The sequence below is a fragment of the Papio anubis genome, chromosome 17 (assembly GCF_008728515.1).
Source record: "Papio anubis isolate 15944 chromosome 17, Panubis1.0, whole genome shotgun sequence".
NCBI lineage: Eukaryota > Metazoa > Chordata > Mammalia > Primates > Cercopithecidae > Papio > Papio anubis.
This window is the reverse complement of record NC_044992.1, coordinates 21,632,452-21,649,972: the sequence shown is the minus strand read 5'-3', so window position 1 is coordinate 21,649,972 and position 17,521 is coordinate 21,632,452. Positions and strand designations below refer to the sequence as shown.

General features: G+C 46.1%; 1 protein-coding gene across 1 annotated transcript; it reads left to right on the top strand.

The window, feature by feature from the left end:
* On the top strand, positions 1 to 13,497 carry SDF2 (stromal cell derived factor 2). Its single transcript, XM_009189955.1, has 4 exons — positions 1 to 127; positions 234 to 447; positions 5,931 to 6,127; positions 12,811 to 13,497. Exons 2-4 carry the CDS (start codon positions 297 to 299, stop codon positions 13,096 to 13,098), a joined length of 636 nt encoding a protein of 211 aa, XP_009188219.1. The 5' UTR covers positions 1 to 127; positions 234 to 296; the 3' UTR covers positions 13,099 to 13,497.
* Positions 13,498 to 17,521: the final 4,024 nt, after the last annotated feature.

Below are 17,521 nucleotides of genomic sequence, written 5' to 3'. Positions count from 1 at the left end.
GAGTGGGTGGGCCATTTCTTGTTCTCTCTCCCGCTTTCGGGAGCTTTCGTCCCGTGGGTGCGAACGGTAACCGAAGCGGCTCAGGAAGGCAGCTGTTACTGAGCCCCTGGAACAGAGCGAGAGTATCGTAAGTAACCAGGCTCAGCCTGTTTCTCAGGCCGCTCTAGCCAGATAAACCATAAAGATCAGACTCGGGCTTCTTCACTTCCTTCTCTCCGTGGTATCGTCTTCAGCTTCCGGTTCCGGGGAGGGGCCGCGTTTTCTTCGAAGATTTGGGGCTCCGCGATACAGCTAGGATGGCTGTAGTACCTCTACTGTTATTGGGGTGTTTGTGGAGCGCTGTGGGTGCGTCCAGCCTGGCTGTCGTTACTTGCGGCTCCGTGGTAAAGCTACTCAATACGCGCCACAACGTCCGACTGCACTCACACGACGTGCGCTATGGGTCAGGTAATGCTGGGGATCGGGCTCGGGTGGGCTAGGGAGGCCTGGGAGTATCTGGAGGGGCGGGGCCTAAAGAAAATCTGAGGGTGTGGTCTGGGAAGGTTAGGTGTTCCCTGGGAAGGTTCCTCAGCTCTGGAGAGTCGGAGAACTGAGTTGTTCTAAGGCATCTTAATCGCAACACCACCTAATGTTTGGTGAACTACAGGCCAGGCACGTTACCTATGTACTTTTTCCGCTTATTAACATTCATGTAAGGTGATACTATTGTTATCCTCATTTCACAGATGAGTTAACAGACGCAGAGAAATTAAATCGTTTATTCAAAGCCTTGCAGCTAGCAAATGTCAAAGTCGGGGTTCTATCCAAATCTATCCAGGTTCAAAGCCTGCTTTAGAGACAGACAAGAAAATTACAGGAAGTGCTGTGTCTGAAATTTTAAAGTAACAGTAAGTACTGTATCTGAAACTTTAAACTCCAAGAGCTCACTCGTTGACTACAACCCTTTGTCTTCCAGCTCTTCTGCATCTTACACTTGCTCCTTAATTCCTATCTTTTGGGCCCCTTCTACCCAAATCTGAACCTCCTTCTTGTAAGGAACTTGGAGCAGTGACAGGAATTGAACAGAAACTTTTTTTTTTTTAAGTATTTGAAATTAAAATGTTTAATAATAAGTTATTTGAATTCATTCATTCAGCATAGGTCTTAATGAGTTCCTACTATATGACTAGAATTGTACTACCTGCAGGAGATTCGGTAGTGACAATCAGTCAAGAAGATTACAATATAATAAAAACAGACCAAAAAAAGAAAGTCTCATCTGCCTGAAAAAAAAAGATAAGCAAACAAAAAAAGAATGAAGGTCAGCTAGTGAGATGTGAGAGGCATCTAAGATAGCTGGTAGAATTCTATCTTGGATGACTGATGATGCTGTTTGCTGAGGGAGGAAAGAGTTCTGTCAGGTGGGCTAGTCTGGTTCATGATTCCCAAAACCTATCTGATCAGTTAGACTAGGCAAGGACGTGAGTTATCATCACTGCGATGTCTTAATAATCCTAGCACCCATTCAGTGAACACCTAACATGTTGTCAGGCTTATTTTTTAATTTGCTTTGGTTTCCAACTTTGGATCTACTGAATTAGAGTGGAGGTGGACAGAGGCTTGGCAGTAGCAATCTGTAGGTTTAAAAAGCTCTTCAGGTGGTTCTGATGGACAGCCAGATTTGGGAACCAGGTTCAGTCTGAAGCTCAGAAAAGGGATCTCTGCTGAGCCTGAGATACCACATTAGATACAACATTAAATACAACATCTTGTACAGACTGTGGTTGAAAATGTCAGGGTAGTGGATGAAATTGCCCAGGATGAACTGTGGTTCTCAATCTGGGATCAATATGAATAACTTGAGAAACTTGTTAAAAATACAAATGCTTTTGTCCTGACCCTCAGCAATTTAAGAACTACAGGTGGAAATATATGAAGGCCAGGCATAGAACTTTGGATAATCCCAAGGTATAAGGATTTGGAGGAGGAAGTGAAGGGTTGAATAGAAAGCAGAAAATGCAGGAGACAAAATGTAGACCATGGTGTAGTAGTGAAGCGTGGCTGTGAGGACCCCAGAGAGCTGTAAGGCAGTAACCAGAAGTAGGAAGGGAGACTTGGTTTGGCTTTTCTGAAAAAGAAAGATATAATAAAGTCATGAGCTGAGTGGAAGGAGACAGTAGAAAGGAGCTGATAGTTGGCTATATTTACCTGGGTAACTGGCACGAGGCATAATGGTATACGTGGTAAAAGTGAAATATCAAAAGTCTTTGGTCAGGCAAGGCCATGGAGCTGAAAGCAAAGCTAGAAGGAACAGGTAAAACTATTAGAGGAAAGTATCTGGGAAATATGAATACTTTCAAAGACCTGGGTAGTGAATGAAGCCTAGGAAAGAGGGTATCCCCGGTGTTTATGAGAGTAGCTCGTTTGGGGAAACCTGACAATTTAAAGCTTTTGGAAGAAATATGATCTTAATGAGATATGAGGCAGAATGGTTAAGAGTGTTAGTTCTAGAGTTGGGCTGTCTAGGTTCATTCAGTCCCAGCCTTGTTTCTTAGAGTTGTGTGACCTTGGGTATGCTGGGGATAATAATACCTACTTCAGCAAATGTAGATGTCAAATAAGAATATTCAAACAAAGGACTTAGGTCAGTGCTAGATACCCAGTAAGTCCTCACACACTGTGGTGCTGAGCAGTCTTAGTAACACACATTAGCTATCAGCGATTATTTGTATACCGCAGCCCCCCACCCCAGCTTTTTAAATCCTGTAGCTAGATTTTTTCTTTCCTTAAGAGACATGGGAGACCAAGGCAGGAGAATCACTTGAACCAGAGAATTGGAGGTTGCAGTGAGCCGAGATCGCACCACTGCACTCCAGCCTGGTGACAGAACAGACTCTGTCTCAAAAAAAAAAGAAAGAAATTAAGAAACAGAGTCTTACTCTGTCGTCCAAGCTGAGGTGCAGTGACACAATCACGACTCATTGCAGCCTTGACCTCCTGGGCCCAAGCAATCATCACATCTCAGCCTCCTGAGTAGCTGGGACTGCAAGTGCACCCCACCACACCTGATTAATTTTTTGGGTCTTTTGTAGAGATGGAGTTTTGTCAGTTGCCTGAGCTTGGTCTTGAAATCCTGGGCTCAAGCGATCTGCCCACCTTGACCTCCCAAAGTGCTGGGATTGACGGTGATCCACTGTACCCAGCCTCTTTTTTTTCTCTTAAATATAAAAAAATTTTTTTTAGGCTGGGTATGGTGGCTCACACCTGTAATCCTAGCACTTTGGGAGCCTGAGGCAGTTGGATTGCTTGAGCCCAGGAATTCGAGACCAGCCTGGGCAACATGGCAAAAAACCATCTCTACAAAAAATAGAAAAATTAGCCGGGTGTGGTGGCAGGTGCCTGAAATCCCAGCTACTTGGGAGGCTGAGGTAGGAGGATCACCTGAGCCTGGGAAGTCAAGGCTGTGGTAAGCTGTGATCATACCACTGCACTCCAGCCTGAGTGACAGAGGGACCCTGTCTCAAAAAAAAAAAAAAAAACTATATATATATATATGTCTATTTTTTTTTGAGAAGACAAGGCCTTGCTATGTTGCTGAGGCTGGTCTCGAACTCCAGGACTCAAGGGATCCTCCCACCTCAGCCTCCCAAAGCGCTTGGATTACAGGCATGAGCCACTGTGCCAGACCTCCAAGGATACTTTTTTTTTTTTTTTTTTTTTTTTTTTTTTTTTTTCAGGCCGGGTCTGGCTCATCGCCGGGCTGGAGTGCAGTGGCGGATCTCCCGGCTCACTGCAAGCTCCGCCTCCCGGGTTCAGCCATTCTCCTGCCTCAGCCTCCCGGTAGCTGGGACTACAGGCAGCCCGCCACCTGCGCCCGGCTAGTTTTGTATTTCTTAATAGAGGCGGGGGTTTCACCCGTGTTAGCAGGATGGTCTCGATCTCCTGACCTGCATTGATCCGCCCGTCTCGGCCTCCCAAAGTGCTGGGATTACAGGCTTGAGCCACCGGCGCCCGGCCCGCTTTTTTTTTGAGACAGAGTCTCTCCTGGCCACTCAGGCTGGAGTCTTTGATGAAGCGTGATCACCGACCAGCTGCAGCCTCCGCCTCCCAGATGCAGCTTAATTCTTCTGCCTCAGCCTCCCAAATAGTTGGGATTACAGGCGCATGCGACCACGCCCAGATAATTTTTATATTTTTTGTAGAGACAGGGTTTCACCATGTTGGCCAGGCTGGTCTCGAACTCCTGACCTTGTGTTCTGCTTGCCTCAGCCTCCCAAAGTGCTAGGATTACAGGCGTGTGCCACTGTGCCCTGCTCAAAGAATACTTTTATAATAATTGACCACTCGTGGGAGTTGGTCAGATGATGGCCAACTTGGTCAGAGATGCCTGCTTAGATTAAAGTTGGCAATATAAAGTAGTCTCATTTTAATTGTGAAATAGAAACTTTTTTTTTTTTTTGAAACGGAGTCTCTGTTGCCCAGGCTGGAGTGCAGTGGCACAGTCTCGGCTCACTGCAAGCTCTGCCTCCCGGGTTCACGCCATTCTCCTGCCTCAGCCTCCTGAGTAGCTGGGACTACAGGCACCCACCACCGCGCCCGGCTAATTTTTTGTATTTTTAATGGAGACGGGGTTTCACCATGGTCTCGATCTTCTGACCTTGTGATCCGCCTGCCTTGGCCTCCCAAAGTGCTGGGATTATAGGCGTGAGCCACCATGCCCGACCGAAAAATAAACATTTTTATCGTAATAGTTAATGAACATGAATAATATTACAAACATGTTAAAATTATGTGATTAGACACATTAGGGGCTATCCAGGCTAGTGTCTGCAGGTTAGTACTGCCTGTGCCTCAAAAAACTCTACATAAATTTGTGCCTTGGATAGCCTTTGATGCAAACTCTTAACAATTTTCTGATATGACATACCCTTAAGTATACTTCATCATATAATAACTAGTATTATGTAGACACAGTTTTTTTTTTTTGAGACAGAGTCTGGCTCTGTCACCCAGGCTGGAGGGCAGTGGCGCAATCTCGGCTCACTGCAACCCCCGCTTCCCGGGTTCAAGTGATTCTCCTGCCTCAGCCTCCCAAGTAGCCGGGATTACAGGCCGCCGCCACCATGCCCAGCTAATTTTTGTATTTTCAGTAGAGACGGGGTTTCACTGTGTTGGTGGGACTGGTCTTGAACTGCTGACTTCCTGATCCACCTGCCTCAGCCTCCCAAAGTGCTGGAATTACAAGCGTGAGCCACCACACCCAGCACATTTTGTATTTTTTATAAATATTTTAATGTTGTAGAACAAAAAATATTGCCAAGCATAGCATTTTTCTCCCCACCCCTTCTTGCCTGTTTTATGACACAGGGTACAATATTGGCCATAGGCAATAAGGGTGAGGTTGAGCTCACTTGCCATTTTTTTTTGAGGAACGGGTACCAAATTTATTTGTTGATTTCTTACATTTGAAGTACACTGTCACATCCTTGACCTGAAATTCTTTGCCATAGCCCTTCACTGTGACACAACTGCAACCAACCACTTTACAAAGTTTTCCTTGTCTTTCAGTTTTCCAGAGGCTTAGCCATTTCTCTGGTTTCTTGAGGTCATCAACCTTAATTAGGTTGATTTTGTGTTCAGCACAAAGAGCCACCCCTAGCTTGATATACATAGGCTCTTCACATTTGGATGCAAGCACACAAAGATGGGCTTGGCCCTTGTCTAAGGCTTTGGCAGCTTTTCAGGTTCCACCTGCTAGGCCATCATGGCTGAGGGCGGTCTTCAGCCTCTTGTAAAGCAGCATTAATAATCCATTACACCTCCAGCAGCGTGTCTTCCTTGGTCATGGTGGGTTACAGGTGAAGCTGAATCTTGAGCACCCTCGAGCTTCTGTCTCTGAGCATGTTGTCCATGGCAGAGAAAGAGAGTTGTCTTTCTTTTCTTAACTGCAGGTAGTGGGCAGCAGTCAGTGACAGGTGTAACCTCTGTGGATGACAGCAACAGTTACTGGAGGATACGGGGGAAGACTGCCACAGTGTGTGAGAGGGGAACCCCCATCAAGTGTGGCCAGCCCATCCGGTTGACACATGTCAACACTGGCCGAAACCTCCATAGTCACCACTTCACTTCACCTCTTTCTGGAAACCAGGTGAGGTGGCTTTCGATGGATCGTTGCTGCTCTGCATTACTCAGTGGGTGCTTGTTTGATCTCTTGGTTCTTAATTGTTTCTTTTCTAGGTGTAGCTGTTCTCCTTTGTGCAGAACTGGGGAAATGGCTCTGTTTTTGTGTGAGGTTTTTTTGTTTTTATTTTTTTGTTTCTGAGATGAAGTGTCTCTCTGTCACCCAGGCTGCAGTGCAGTGGCATGATCTTGGCTTAGTGCAACCTCTGCCTCCGGCTTCAAGAAAGTCTCCTGCCTTAGTCTCCTGGGTAGCTGGGATTACAGGTGCATGCCACCATGCCTGGCTAATTTTTGTATTTTTTTTTTATTTTTGAGATGGAGTCTCACTCTGTCATCCAGGCTGGAGTGCAATGGCATGGTCTCAGCTCACTGCAACCTCTGCCTCCTGGGTTCAAGCCGTTCTCCCACCTCAACCTCCCGAGTGGCTGGGACTATAGGCATGTGCCACTACACTCGACTAATTTTTTTTTTTGTATTTTTAGTAGAGATGGGGTTTTACTATGTTGGCCAGGCTGGTCTTGAACTCCTGACCTTGTGATTTGCCCACCTTGGCCTCCCAAAGTGCTAGGATTACGAGCGCGAGCCACTGTTCCTGGCCTAATTTTTGTATTTTTAGTAGAGATGGGTTTTCACCATATTGGTCAGGCTGGTCTCGAACTCCTGACCTCAGGTGATCCACTGGCCTTGGCCTCCTGAAAATGTTAGGATTATAGGCATGAGCCACTGCACCCGCCTGGCTCTGTTTTGTAAGTGTGAAGAAAATCGTTTCTGGTCAAAGTGGAGACAACAACTAAACCAAATCAAGAAATGGGAAGGACAGACAGACTGGATATACATTAGCATATCATAAGTTCTGATATCCGGTAATAAAGAAACCCAATGTTTTCCAAATTGTAGTTTTTTTTTTTAATGATGCTAACTAGTTACATTAGGAAAATGGATTTGCTATTGTGTCACTTATGTTTTTTGTTTTTATTTATTTATTTATTATTTTTTGAGACGGAGTCTCACTCTGTCACCCAGGCTGGAGTGCAGTGGCCGGATCTCAGCTCACTGCAAGCTCCACCTCCCGGGTTTATGCCATTCTCCTGCCTCAGCCGCCCGAGTAGCTGGGACTACAGGTGCCCGCCACCTCGCCCAGCTAGTTTTTTGTATTTTTTAGTAGCAACGGGGTTTCAACCATGTTAGCCAGGATGGTCTCGATCTCCTGACCTCGTGATCTGCCGTCTCGGCCTCCCAAAGTGCTGGGATTACAGGCTTGAGCCACCGCGCCCGGCTTGTTTTTTGTTTTTAAACAGGGTCTCACTCTGTCACCCAGGCTGTAGTGCAGTGGTGTGATCTTGCTCACTGCAGCCTCAGCCTCCTGGGCTCAAGCAGTTCTCCCACCTCAGCCCTCACTACAGGCTCATGCCACCACGCCTGGCTAATTTTCGTATTTTTTTTGTAGATACGGGTTTTTGCCATGTTGCCCAGGCTGGTCTCAAAACTCCTGAGCTCAAGCTATCTGCCCCCTTCAGTGTCCCAAAGTGCTGGGATTACAGGCATAAGCCACTGTGCCTGGCCTTGTGCCACTGTTTTAAGCCTTGGGTTATCAGGGGATGTGGACCCCTTAATGACTCCTTCCCTATCCCCACCCCCTGTATACAGTTTTCCTTATTAACATCTTACCTTGGAAGGGTAAATTTGCTACATTTAATGAAGCAATATTGATACAGTTTTATTAACTAAAGTCCATAGTTTTTTCCTGATTCCCTTAGTTTTTTTTTTTTTTTTTTTTTGAGACAGAGTCTCGCTTTCTCCCAGGCTGGAGTGCAGTGGCACGATCTCAGCTCACTGCAACCTCCACCTCCCAGGTTCAAGCTATTCTCCTGCCACAGCCTCCTGAGTAACTGGGATTTCAGGCACCTGCCACCACGCCTGGCTGCTTTTTGTATTTTCAGTAGAGACGGGGTTTCACCAAGTTGTCCAGGCTGGTCTCGAACTCCTGACCTCGTGATCCACCTGCCTTGGCCTCCCAAAGTGCTGGGATTGCAGGTGTGAGGTCTCCGTGTCTGGTCCCTTAGTTTTTACCTAATGTTCTTTTTCCATTCCAAAATACCACATTACATATACTTGCCATGTCTCATTAGGCTGTTGTAGCTGTGACAGTTTTTCAGACTTCCCTAGTTTTTGATGACCTTGACAGCTTTGAGGAGTGCTGGTCAGGTGTATTGTAGATTGCCCCTCTATTGGAATTTGTCTGTTTTTCTTGTGATTAGACTGGACTTATAAAGGGTTTGAGAGGAAGATCACTGAGGTAAAGTGCCATTTTTATCCCATCATATCAGGGGTACATACTGTCTTTATGATTTGTGACTGTTGATGTTGACCTTGATTACCTGGCTGAAGTAGTGTTTGTTGGTTAGGTTTCTCCTGTAAAGTTAGTCTCTTCATTTTCCCCCTTTCCATACACTTTTTGGAAGGAAGTCACTATGTGCATTTCACTCTTACAGACTGGAGAGTTACACTCTCTCTACCTTAGGGTGGAATATCTACATATTTTATTTGGGATTTTTCCATATGGGGGATTTGTCTCTTTTCCCCGATTTATTTATTCAGTTATTTACATTAGCATAAACTCATGGATAGTTTATACTTTGTTGTAATCTAATACTACTATATTTTGTTACTCAAATTTTTCCAACTTTGGCCATCAGGAATTCTTTCAGCTGGCTTTGTGTCCATTTGACAGTACCCCATTGTGTGTGTGTGTATATGTGAGTGCACTTTAAAGCACTTCTTTCCTTTCTGGCACCAAAAGATGCTCCAGACTTATCTTGTTTATTTCTTGCTCCAGTACTATAATCAGCTATTTCTCCAAGGAGCTCTGCTTTCTTTTATTGGAGAATGATATTAAAACCAAGTTCTAGGCCTTATGTAAGCTTGTTGTTACTGGAGTGTTTCTTTTAGACCCTCTCACTTGACAGAATAAAGAACTGTAGGCCGGGCGCAGTGGCTCACGCCTGTAATCCCAGCACTTTGGGAGGCCGAGGCAGGCGGATCACGAGGTCAGGAGTTCGAGACTAGCCTGGCCAACATGGTGAAACCCAGTATCTACTAAAGTACAAAAATTAGCTGGGCATGGTGGCGGGCGCCTGTAATCCCAGCTACTCGGGAGGCTGAGGTAGGAGAATCGTTTGAACCTGGGAGATGGAGGTTGCAGTGAGCCGAGATTGCACTATTGCACTCCAGCCTGGGTGACAGGGTGAGACTCCATCTCAAAAAAAAAAACAAAAATAAAAAAAAACTGTATCTGTGTATGCTTACTCATGTATATATACATATCTATAAATTTTTATTTGCATAGCCATCTGTATCTATATTAAGTTAAATGAGGTTTATTTTTCTTTTTTTTTCTTAAGATGAGTTCTTTCTATGTTATCCAGGCTGGAGTGCAGTGGCTACTCACAGGTGTGATCATAGTGCACTAGAGCCTCAAACTTCTTGGCTCAAGCAGTCCTCTTGCCTCAACCTTTCAAGTAGCTGGGAATACAGGCATGCCCCACTGTGGCTGGCTAGGGTTCTTATTGATGTATGTATATATGTATTTAGACTCTTGCTCTGTTGCCCAGGCTGGAGTGCAGTGGCGCGATCTCGGCTCACTGCAAGCTCCGCCTCCCGGGTTCACACCATTCTCCTGCCTCAGCCTCCCAAGTAGCTGGGACTATATGTGCCCACCACCACGCCCGGCTAATTTTTTGTATTTTTAGTAGAGATGGGGTTTCACAGTGTTAGCCAGGATGGTCTCCATCTCCTGACCTTGTGATCCGTCTGCCTCAGCCTCCCAAAGTGCTGGGATTACAGGCGTGAGCCACCGGGCCCGGCGGCTGATGTCTTTAGCTGTAATCCGTTACCACATAGGTCATCCTAGCCTCCTCCCTGTGCTAATTTGTAAATTCCCACTCCAACAGTAAGATACCTTGTTCCCACCATCTGCCATCCATGTATTGAACTTCAATTCCAGTATACAAATATAGCAGTGTCAGAATTACATACTGGTATCCTCCTGGGAAACAGTTTTATCAAGTAGAGTGTATACACACACACACACTCTCATGCCTCTGAAATAATCAGTAATTTTTCAATTGCCATTGTATAGAAACTGAATATTTGGCCTTAAGGATGATGGAATTTAGATGAGGAGTAGAATATAGAGAACTTGCTCTCTCTCTCACTGCCTTATAAGAAAGAAAGAAAGAAAGGAAGGAAGGAAGGAAGGGAGGGAGGGAGGGAGGGAGGGAGGGAATAGAGAACTTGCTATGTTTTGCTCAGTTAATATTTGCTATCTCATTTAATTCTCACAGTTGCTCTATAAGGTGATATTGTGATCATTTTATAGAGGAGAAAACAAACGCTCAAAGGATTTACAGAGGAAGGGATCAAGTTGAGATTCAAGGTCACCCTGACTCCCATAGTTCATTCCCTTTTGAACTTGTCATCAGGTCATTTAAAATCTATTTAAGAGAATGAAGCAGTAATAAAGTCAAATAATAAGAGATACAAAGTATTTTAAGGGCTGAAAGTGGTGGCTCATGCCTGTACTCCCAGCAATTTAGTAGGCTGAGGTGGGTGGATCACTTGAGGCTGGGAGTTTGAGACCAGCCTGGTCAACATTGTGAAACCCCATCTCTATTAAAAAATACCAAAATTAGCTGGGTGTGGTAGCACATGCCTGTAATCCCCGCTACTCCGGAGGCTGAGGCATGAGAATCGCTAGAACCCAGGAGGTAGAGGTTGCAGACAGCTGAGATTGTGCCACTGCACTCCAGCCTGGGTGACAGAGCGAGATGCTATCTCAAAAAATAAAGTATTTTAAAGCCAGCACGGTGGCTCACACCTATAATCCCAACACCTTGAAAGACCAAGTGGGGAGAATCATTTAAGACCAGGAGTTGGAGACCAGCCAAGGCAACACAGTTGCCTACAAAAGAAACTTTTAACTACCTGGGTGTGGTGGTATAGGCCTGTAGTCTTATAGTCTTAGCTACTCAGGAGGTGAGGCCATAAGACCGCTTGAGGCACTGCACTACAGCCTGGGCAACAGAGCAAGATCCCAACTTTTTTTTTTTTTTTGAGACAAAGTCTTGCTCTTGTTGCCCAGGCTGGAGTGCAATGGTGCAGTCTTGGCTCACTGCAACCTTCGGCTCACTGCAACCTCTACCTCTCGGGTTCAAGTGATTCTCCCGCTTCAGCCTCCCGAATAGCTGGGATTACAGGCGCCTGCCACCATGCCTGGATAATTTTTGTATTTTTAGTAGAGATGGGGTTTCACCATGTTGGCCAGGCTGGTCTTGAACTGCTGACCTCAGGCGATCTGCCCGCCTCCCCCTCCCAAAGTGTTGGGATTACAGGAGTGAGCTACTGTGCCTGGCCAAGATCCTAACTCTTACAAAGGAAACAAAAAGAAAGAAATACTGTTTTAGCACTGTAATAGAAAATATAAGGCAACTATAGTATTAATTGCAAAATAAGTGTTTGGACCATAACCTTTTTTTTTTCTTTTCTTTGTTTTTGATGCCATAACTCAGATAGGAACCATGGACCATAATCTTACAGCAACGAATTTTTTCCTCTTATGTACTTTGTGTCTTTTGTCTTTTTCTATGGTTCATGGTTTATTTTAAACAACACTGGAATGGCCGGGTGCGGTGGCTCATGCCTGTAATCCCAGCACTTTGGGAGGCTGAGGCGGGCATATCACCTGAGGTCGGGAGTTCGAGACCAGCCTGACCAACATGGAGAAACCCTGTCTCTACTAAAAATACAAAGTTAGCCAGGTGTGGTGGCACATGCCTGTAATCTCAGCTACTAGGGAGGCTGAGGCAGGAGAATTGCTTGAACCTGGGAGGCGGAGGTTGCAGTGAGCCGAGATGGCGCCATTGCACTCCAGCCTGGGCAACAAGAGCAAAAATCCATCTCAAAAAACAAAACAAAACTAAAAAACAAACACTGGAAAGCAGCTGAATTTTTTTTTTTTAATTTTTATTTTTTTCGAGAAGGGGTCTTGCTCTGTCATCCAAGCTGGAGTACAGTAGTGTGATCACAGCTCATTGCAGCCTTGATCTCCCGGACTCAGGCGATAGCTGTAGTAGCTGGGTTCTATAGGCATGTGCCACCATGCCCAGCTAATTTCTTTTCTTTTCTTTCTTTTTTTTTTTTGAGACTGGAGTTTCGCTCTTGTTGCCCAGGCTGGAGTGCAATGACATGATCTCGGCTCACCGCAACCTCTGCCTCTGGGTTCAAGCAATTCTGCCTCAGCCTCCCGAGTAGCTGGGATTACAGGCATGTGCCACCACACCCAGCTAATTTTGTATATTTAGTAGAGACGGTTTCTCCATGTCGGTCAGGCTGGTCTTGAACTCCTGACCTCAGCTAATTTCTTTTGTATTTTTTTTAGGGATAGGGTTTCACCATGTTGCCCAGGCTTTCTCAAACTCCTGGGCTCAAGTGATCTGCCCCGCTCAGCCTCCCAAAGTGCTCGAATTACAGGCATGAGCCTGGCCCCCTCTGATTTTTTACTTCAGGGTAGCCTTCTTTTTCTTCCCATTGCCTCCCACTCCGTTTCAAGCCCTTGTCAACCATGCTAATATTACTACCTTCTGTGTTTTCCAGGAAGTGAGTGCTTTTGGTGAGGAAGGTGAAGGTGATTATCTGGATGACTGGACAGTACTCTGTAATGGACCCTACTGGGTGAGAGATGGTGAGGTGCGGTTCAAACACTCTTCCACTGAGGTACTGCTATCTGTCACAGGAGAACAATATGGTCGACCTATCAGTGGGCAAAAAGAGGTGCATGGCATGGCCCAGCCAAGTCAGAACAACTATTGGAAAGCCATGGAAGGCATCTTCATGAAGCCCAGTGAGTTGTTGAAGGCAGAAGCCCACCATGCAGAGCTATGAATCTAGAGGCTCTGAGCCACTGTTAACACACAATGTTCATAGACGTCTGTTGCTGCCTCACCTTGGGATCTCTGCCACAAGTTCCTTGGGCAGTGGCCATGTCACCATTGAGATGAAGATACACAACAGAAAATAGCTGTGTTTGGAAACTTCAGCCCTGCACACTTGAACTAGTCACTCTCCCAGACTTGGCGTGGGGTCAGTTCTTTCTGAGTAGAGGGCTTGCTGGTAAAGGGGCAGATGTTTTTCATTCATACTGATAAAACAAACTGAGGGGAACATCCCTCTTAGCTGGTAAACTTTTACTCTTCAGGAGCTTGGCATCATGGACTGTTAATGTATGTGATTTTTCCCCTATTTTCTCTCTCCAAAATGATAAAAACAATAATTTTATTATTAGTCACTGTGTTGTTATTTATTAGGTGTGCTATTTCATTAGCTGCTTAATCCTCGAGTCCTAAGACTCTTTGGAGATGCTATGAACCTCCAATGTGGGCCCTTTTAAGAGCTTTACTTGCATATAAGCCTTTTCTCTTTCTACTATGACTTCTCTCCAGGCATCTCATCTTTAATAGATCTTTCACTAATTATAGCTAAAAACTCACAGAATACAGCATAATAAACCACCAGTGAGATGTTTGCTTTGTATCTGTTACTGCAAATGAGAAAAACGGGTAGGGGTAGAAAGAAAGAACCAGTATTTATTCACTGGTAAATACTAGGTACCATATTATAGATATTTTTATTTATTTATTTATTTATTTATTTTTTTGGAGACAGAGTCTCGCTCTGTTGCCCAGGCTGGAGTGCAGCAGCATGATCAGCTCACTGCAAGGTCCGCCTCCTGGGTTCACGCCATTCTCCTGCCTCAGCCTCCCAAGTAGCTGGGACTTCAGGTGCCCGCCACCACGCCCTGCTAATTTTTTTTTTTTTTCCTGAGACGGAGTCTCACTCTGTCCCCCAGGCTGGAGTGCAGTGGCCGGATCTCAGCTCACTGCAAGCTCTGCCTCCCAGGTTTACGCCATTCTGCTGCCTCAGCCTCCCGAGTAGCTGGGGCTACAGGCGCCTGCCACCTCGCCCGGCTAGTTTTTTGTATTTTTTAGTAGAGACGGAATCTCACCGTGTTAGCTAGGATGGTCTCGATCTCCTGACCTCGTGATCCGCCCGTCTCGGCCTCCCAAAGTGCTGGGATTACAGGCTTGAGCCACCGCGCCTGGCCAATTTTTTGTATTTTTAGTAGAGACGGGGTTTCACCATGTTAGCCAGGATGGTCTTGATCTCTTGACCTCGTGATCCGCCTGCCTCAGCTTCCCAAAGTGCTGAGATTACAGGTGTGAACCACTGCGCCCGGCCTATAGCTCTTCATTTAATCTTCACAGAATTCATATAGGGTAATACTGCATTTTTATCAGTGCAGCAGAAAAGTTGAATAACTGCCTGAATTTTTTTTTTTTTTTTTTTTTTTTTGAGATAAGGTCTTTGCTCTGTCACCCAGGCAGGAAGGACGCAATCACGGCTTATTACAGCCTTGACCTCCCGGGCTCAAGTGATCCTCCTATGTCAGTTTTTGATTTATCTTAGAGATGAGGTCTCACTAGGTTACCCAGGCTGGTCTGGAACTCCTGAGTTCAAGTGATCCTCATGCTGTTGCTTCCCAAAGTGCTGGGATTACAGGGGTGAGCTACCATGCCTGGCTTACTGCCTGAATTTTTTTTTTTGAGACGGAGTCTCACTCTGTTGCCCAGACTGGAGTACGGTGGCACAATCTCAGCTCACTGCAACCTCTGCCTCCCAGGTTCAAGTGATTCCCCTGCCTCAGCCTCCTGAGTAGCTGGGACTACAGGCGTCCACCACCACCCCTGACTAATTTTTGTCTTTTTGGTAGAGACGGGGTCTCACCATATTGGCCAGGCTGGTCTTGAACTCTTTTTTTTTGAGACGGGAGTCTCTGTCGCTCGGCTGGAGTGCAGTGGCCGATCTCAGCTCACTGCAAGCTCCTCATCTCGGTTCACGGCCCATTCCCCTCCTGCCTCAGCCTCCCAAGTAGCTGGGACCGCACCCCGCCCCACTCGGCCTCGGGTTTTTTTTGTATTTTAGTAGAGACTGGTTTCACTGTGTTAGCCAGGATGGTCTCGGATCTCCTGACCTCGCGGATCCACCCCGCCTCGCCTCCCAAAGTGCTGGGATTTCAGGCTTGAGCCACCGCCTGGCCATGAACTCCTGGACCCTTGTGATCCGGCCCACCTTGGCCTCCTCCCAAAGTGCTGGGTTACAGGCATGAGCCTCACCAAGTGCCTCGGGCCTGAATTCTTAAAACTAATAAATCATTTTGGAATAGGAATCCAGCTGTTTCTGACTCAGATTTTTTTAAGTGCACTACAATTGTGTTTAGCTTTTGGAAAACAAATCCTGGTTTTTGGACAAACGTAGATATATATTTCTCCAAAAAGGTGGATAGAAAACCACTTTTGTCCTCTGCCTACCTGATTTCCTCCTTTCCTGTGTCAATTACAGAAAATTTGCTCCTGTAGCTTTCAGTCATGATATTGGTGAACAGAGATGGCTGCCATCTGCTGGAATTTCAGTGACTAGCAGGCGTTTTTATTTTTAGAAACTTCCGGGTTTCTTTTTTTTTTCTGTTTGCTTTGTTAATGTTGAACATTTAGAGACCCCATTTTTGTGCCAAACATGGCCTGTGACGTTAAAAGACTCGGTCTCTTTTACAAGGATTTGTGGTCTCAATAAATGGAGGCTATGAATTGGTTGAACTCCACTGTTGCCTGAACCATCCCCCCACCCCCAACTCCCTGCCTTTATTCCACTTCACTTGTGTTGATCCCTTAAGATCTCTCCAGAAAGAAATAGACAAATGATAAAATCAACATTTTAGGCTATGAGATGGTTGGGAGTAGGGCTGGTAACAGTCTAGGGAGAAGGAAGGAAGTGATAGGAATCTTGGCTCAATAAACAGATGGGATAAGATGAACCAGAGTAGGGATATGTGTTGCACGGCACCCCTCCTTGACTTGGACAGAGGTTTTCAGTGAATTGGGCCTTCCCAGAGCATTCAGAGGACATACCATGGGGGAAGGCTGCAGATTACAAGGAAGATGATGCAAATATAGTGTATGACCTTGAAACAGCGTTGGAGCTCTTGGGGAGATGTGAAATCACTGATGAGAGGAATAGATAAGGGAGGAAACCAATCAGAGGAGCAAAAGCAACTCTGGGCAACACACAGGCGAAAGATGAAATGGTGTTTTATCTGAGGGAGCCAAAAAGAGGCTCTGAGTAAAATCTTGAAGGATATATGGAGATTAGGACGTGGGAGTGAAGGGGTATGAAAAGAGACATGACCTACTCCATAATACCTATTTTGAAATCCTCAGGATTTCCTTAGCTTGTGCTGTATCAGTAGATCATCATTCAGATACTGATCCTTAGCAGCACAGTAACTCTGAGGGACCTTTGTCCTGTTCTCTCATTTTACAGAGAAGGAAGCAGGCAAAGCTATGTATTGTCTATTTTAGGTAATTATGTTTGCTTCCCAGATAAACTATTTTACAGAGAAGGAAGCAGGCAAAACTATGTATTGTCTATTTTATGTAATTATGCTTGCTTCCCAGATAAACTATTTTTTGCTAAAGGGCAAGAACAATATACACTACTTCTGCAGTATCTTCCCCGTCTCCTCCATCAGGGCCTAGGTCATGCCATAAGTAGATTGACCAGAACAGTGTTCAAACAGTAAATGAAGTAAAAACTCATTGGCCAGGAACCGTGACACGGGTCTTTAGTCCGAGCTACTCAGGAGGCTGAGGCAGGAGGATCCCTTGAGCCTGCAGGAGTTCGAGACCAGACTGGGCAACGGAGCGAGTCCTCGTCTCAAAAAAACAAAAAACAAAAAACAAACACCTCATTAGTTTTCTCTGTGGATGGAATGAGGCGGGATTTTTGAGGCCTTTTAATTATCTCCTAGTTTCTGCCCCAGTAATTTTCAAACAGGATCTTGAATAAGATGGGAGTGCTACCATCTGACCAGGGGTGTAACTTACGCAGAACCCTGAGTCCAGGCCTAAGTGGCCAGGCGAACTCCAACTCCCCTCAAAGTGAGCTCAGCGGACCGAAATGAGTCAGCCAGGTCCACCGCCAGCCCAGGGAGTGGGCCCGGACTCCGACCCCCGCGGGTCCCGGAGCCCCGCGATTCCGGTCACCGCGGGGTGCGCCCGGTGCGTGTGTCAGCTCTTGGTGGGCTCCCTTGCGCCCTCCTCCGGGAGCCACGCCCGCTCCTCGCGCACGTAGCCCGTCGGCCCTGCCGGGTCGTGGGGCGGGGCAGGGCTGGGGAGGGAGGCCGTTGGTTGGCTGGCGGGCTGCGGAAGGCGAGGCTCGCGTGCGCAGTTACGCGTCCTCGCTCAGCGTTTCT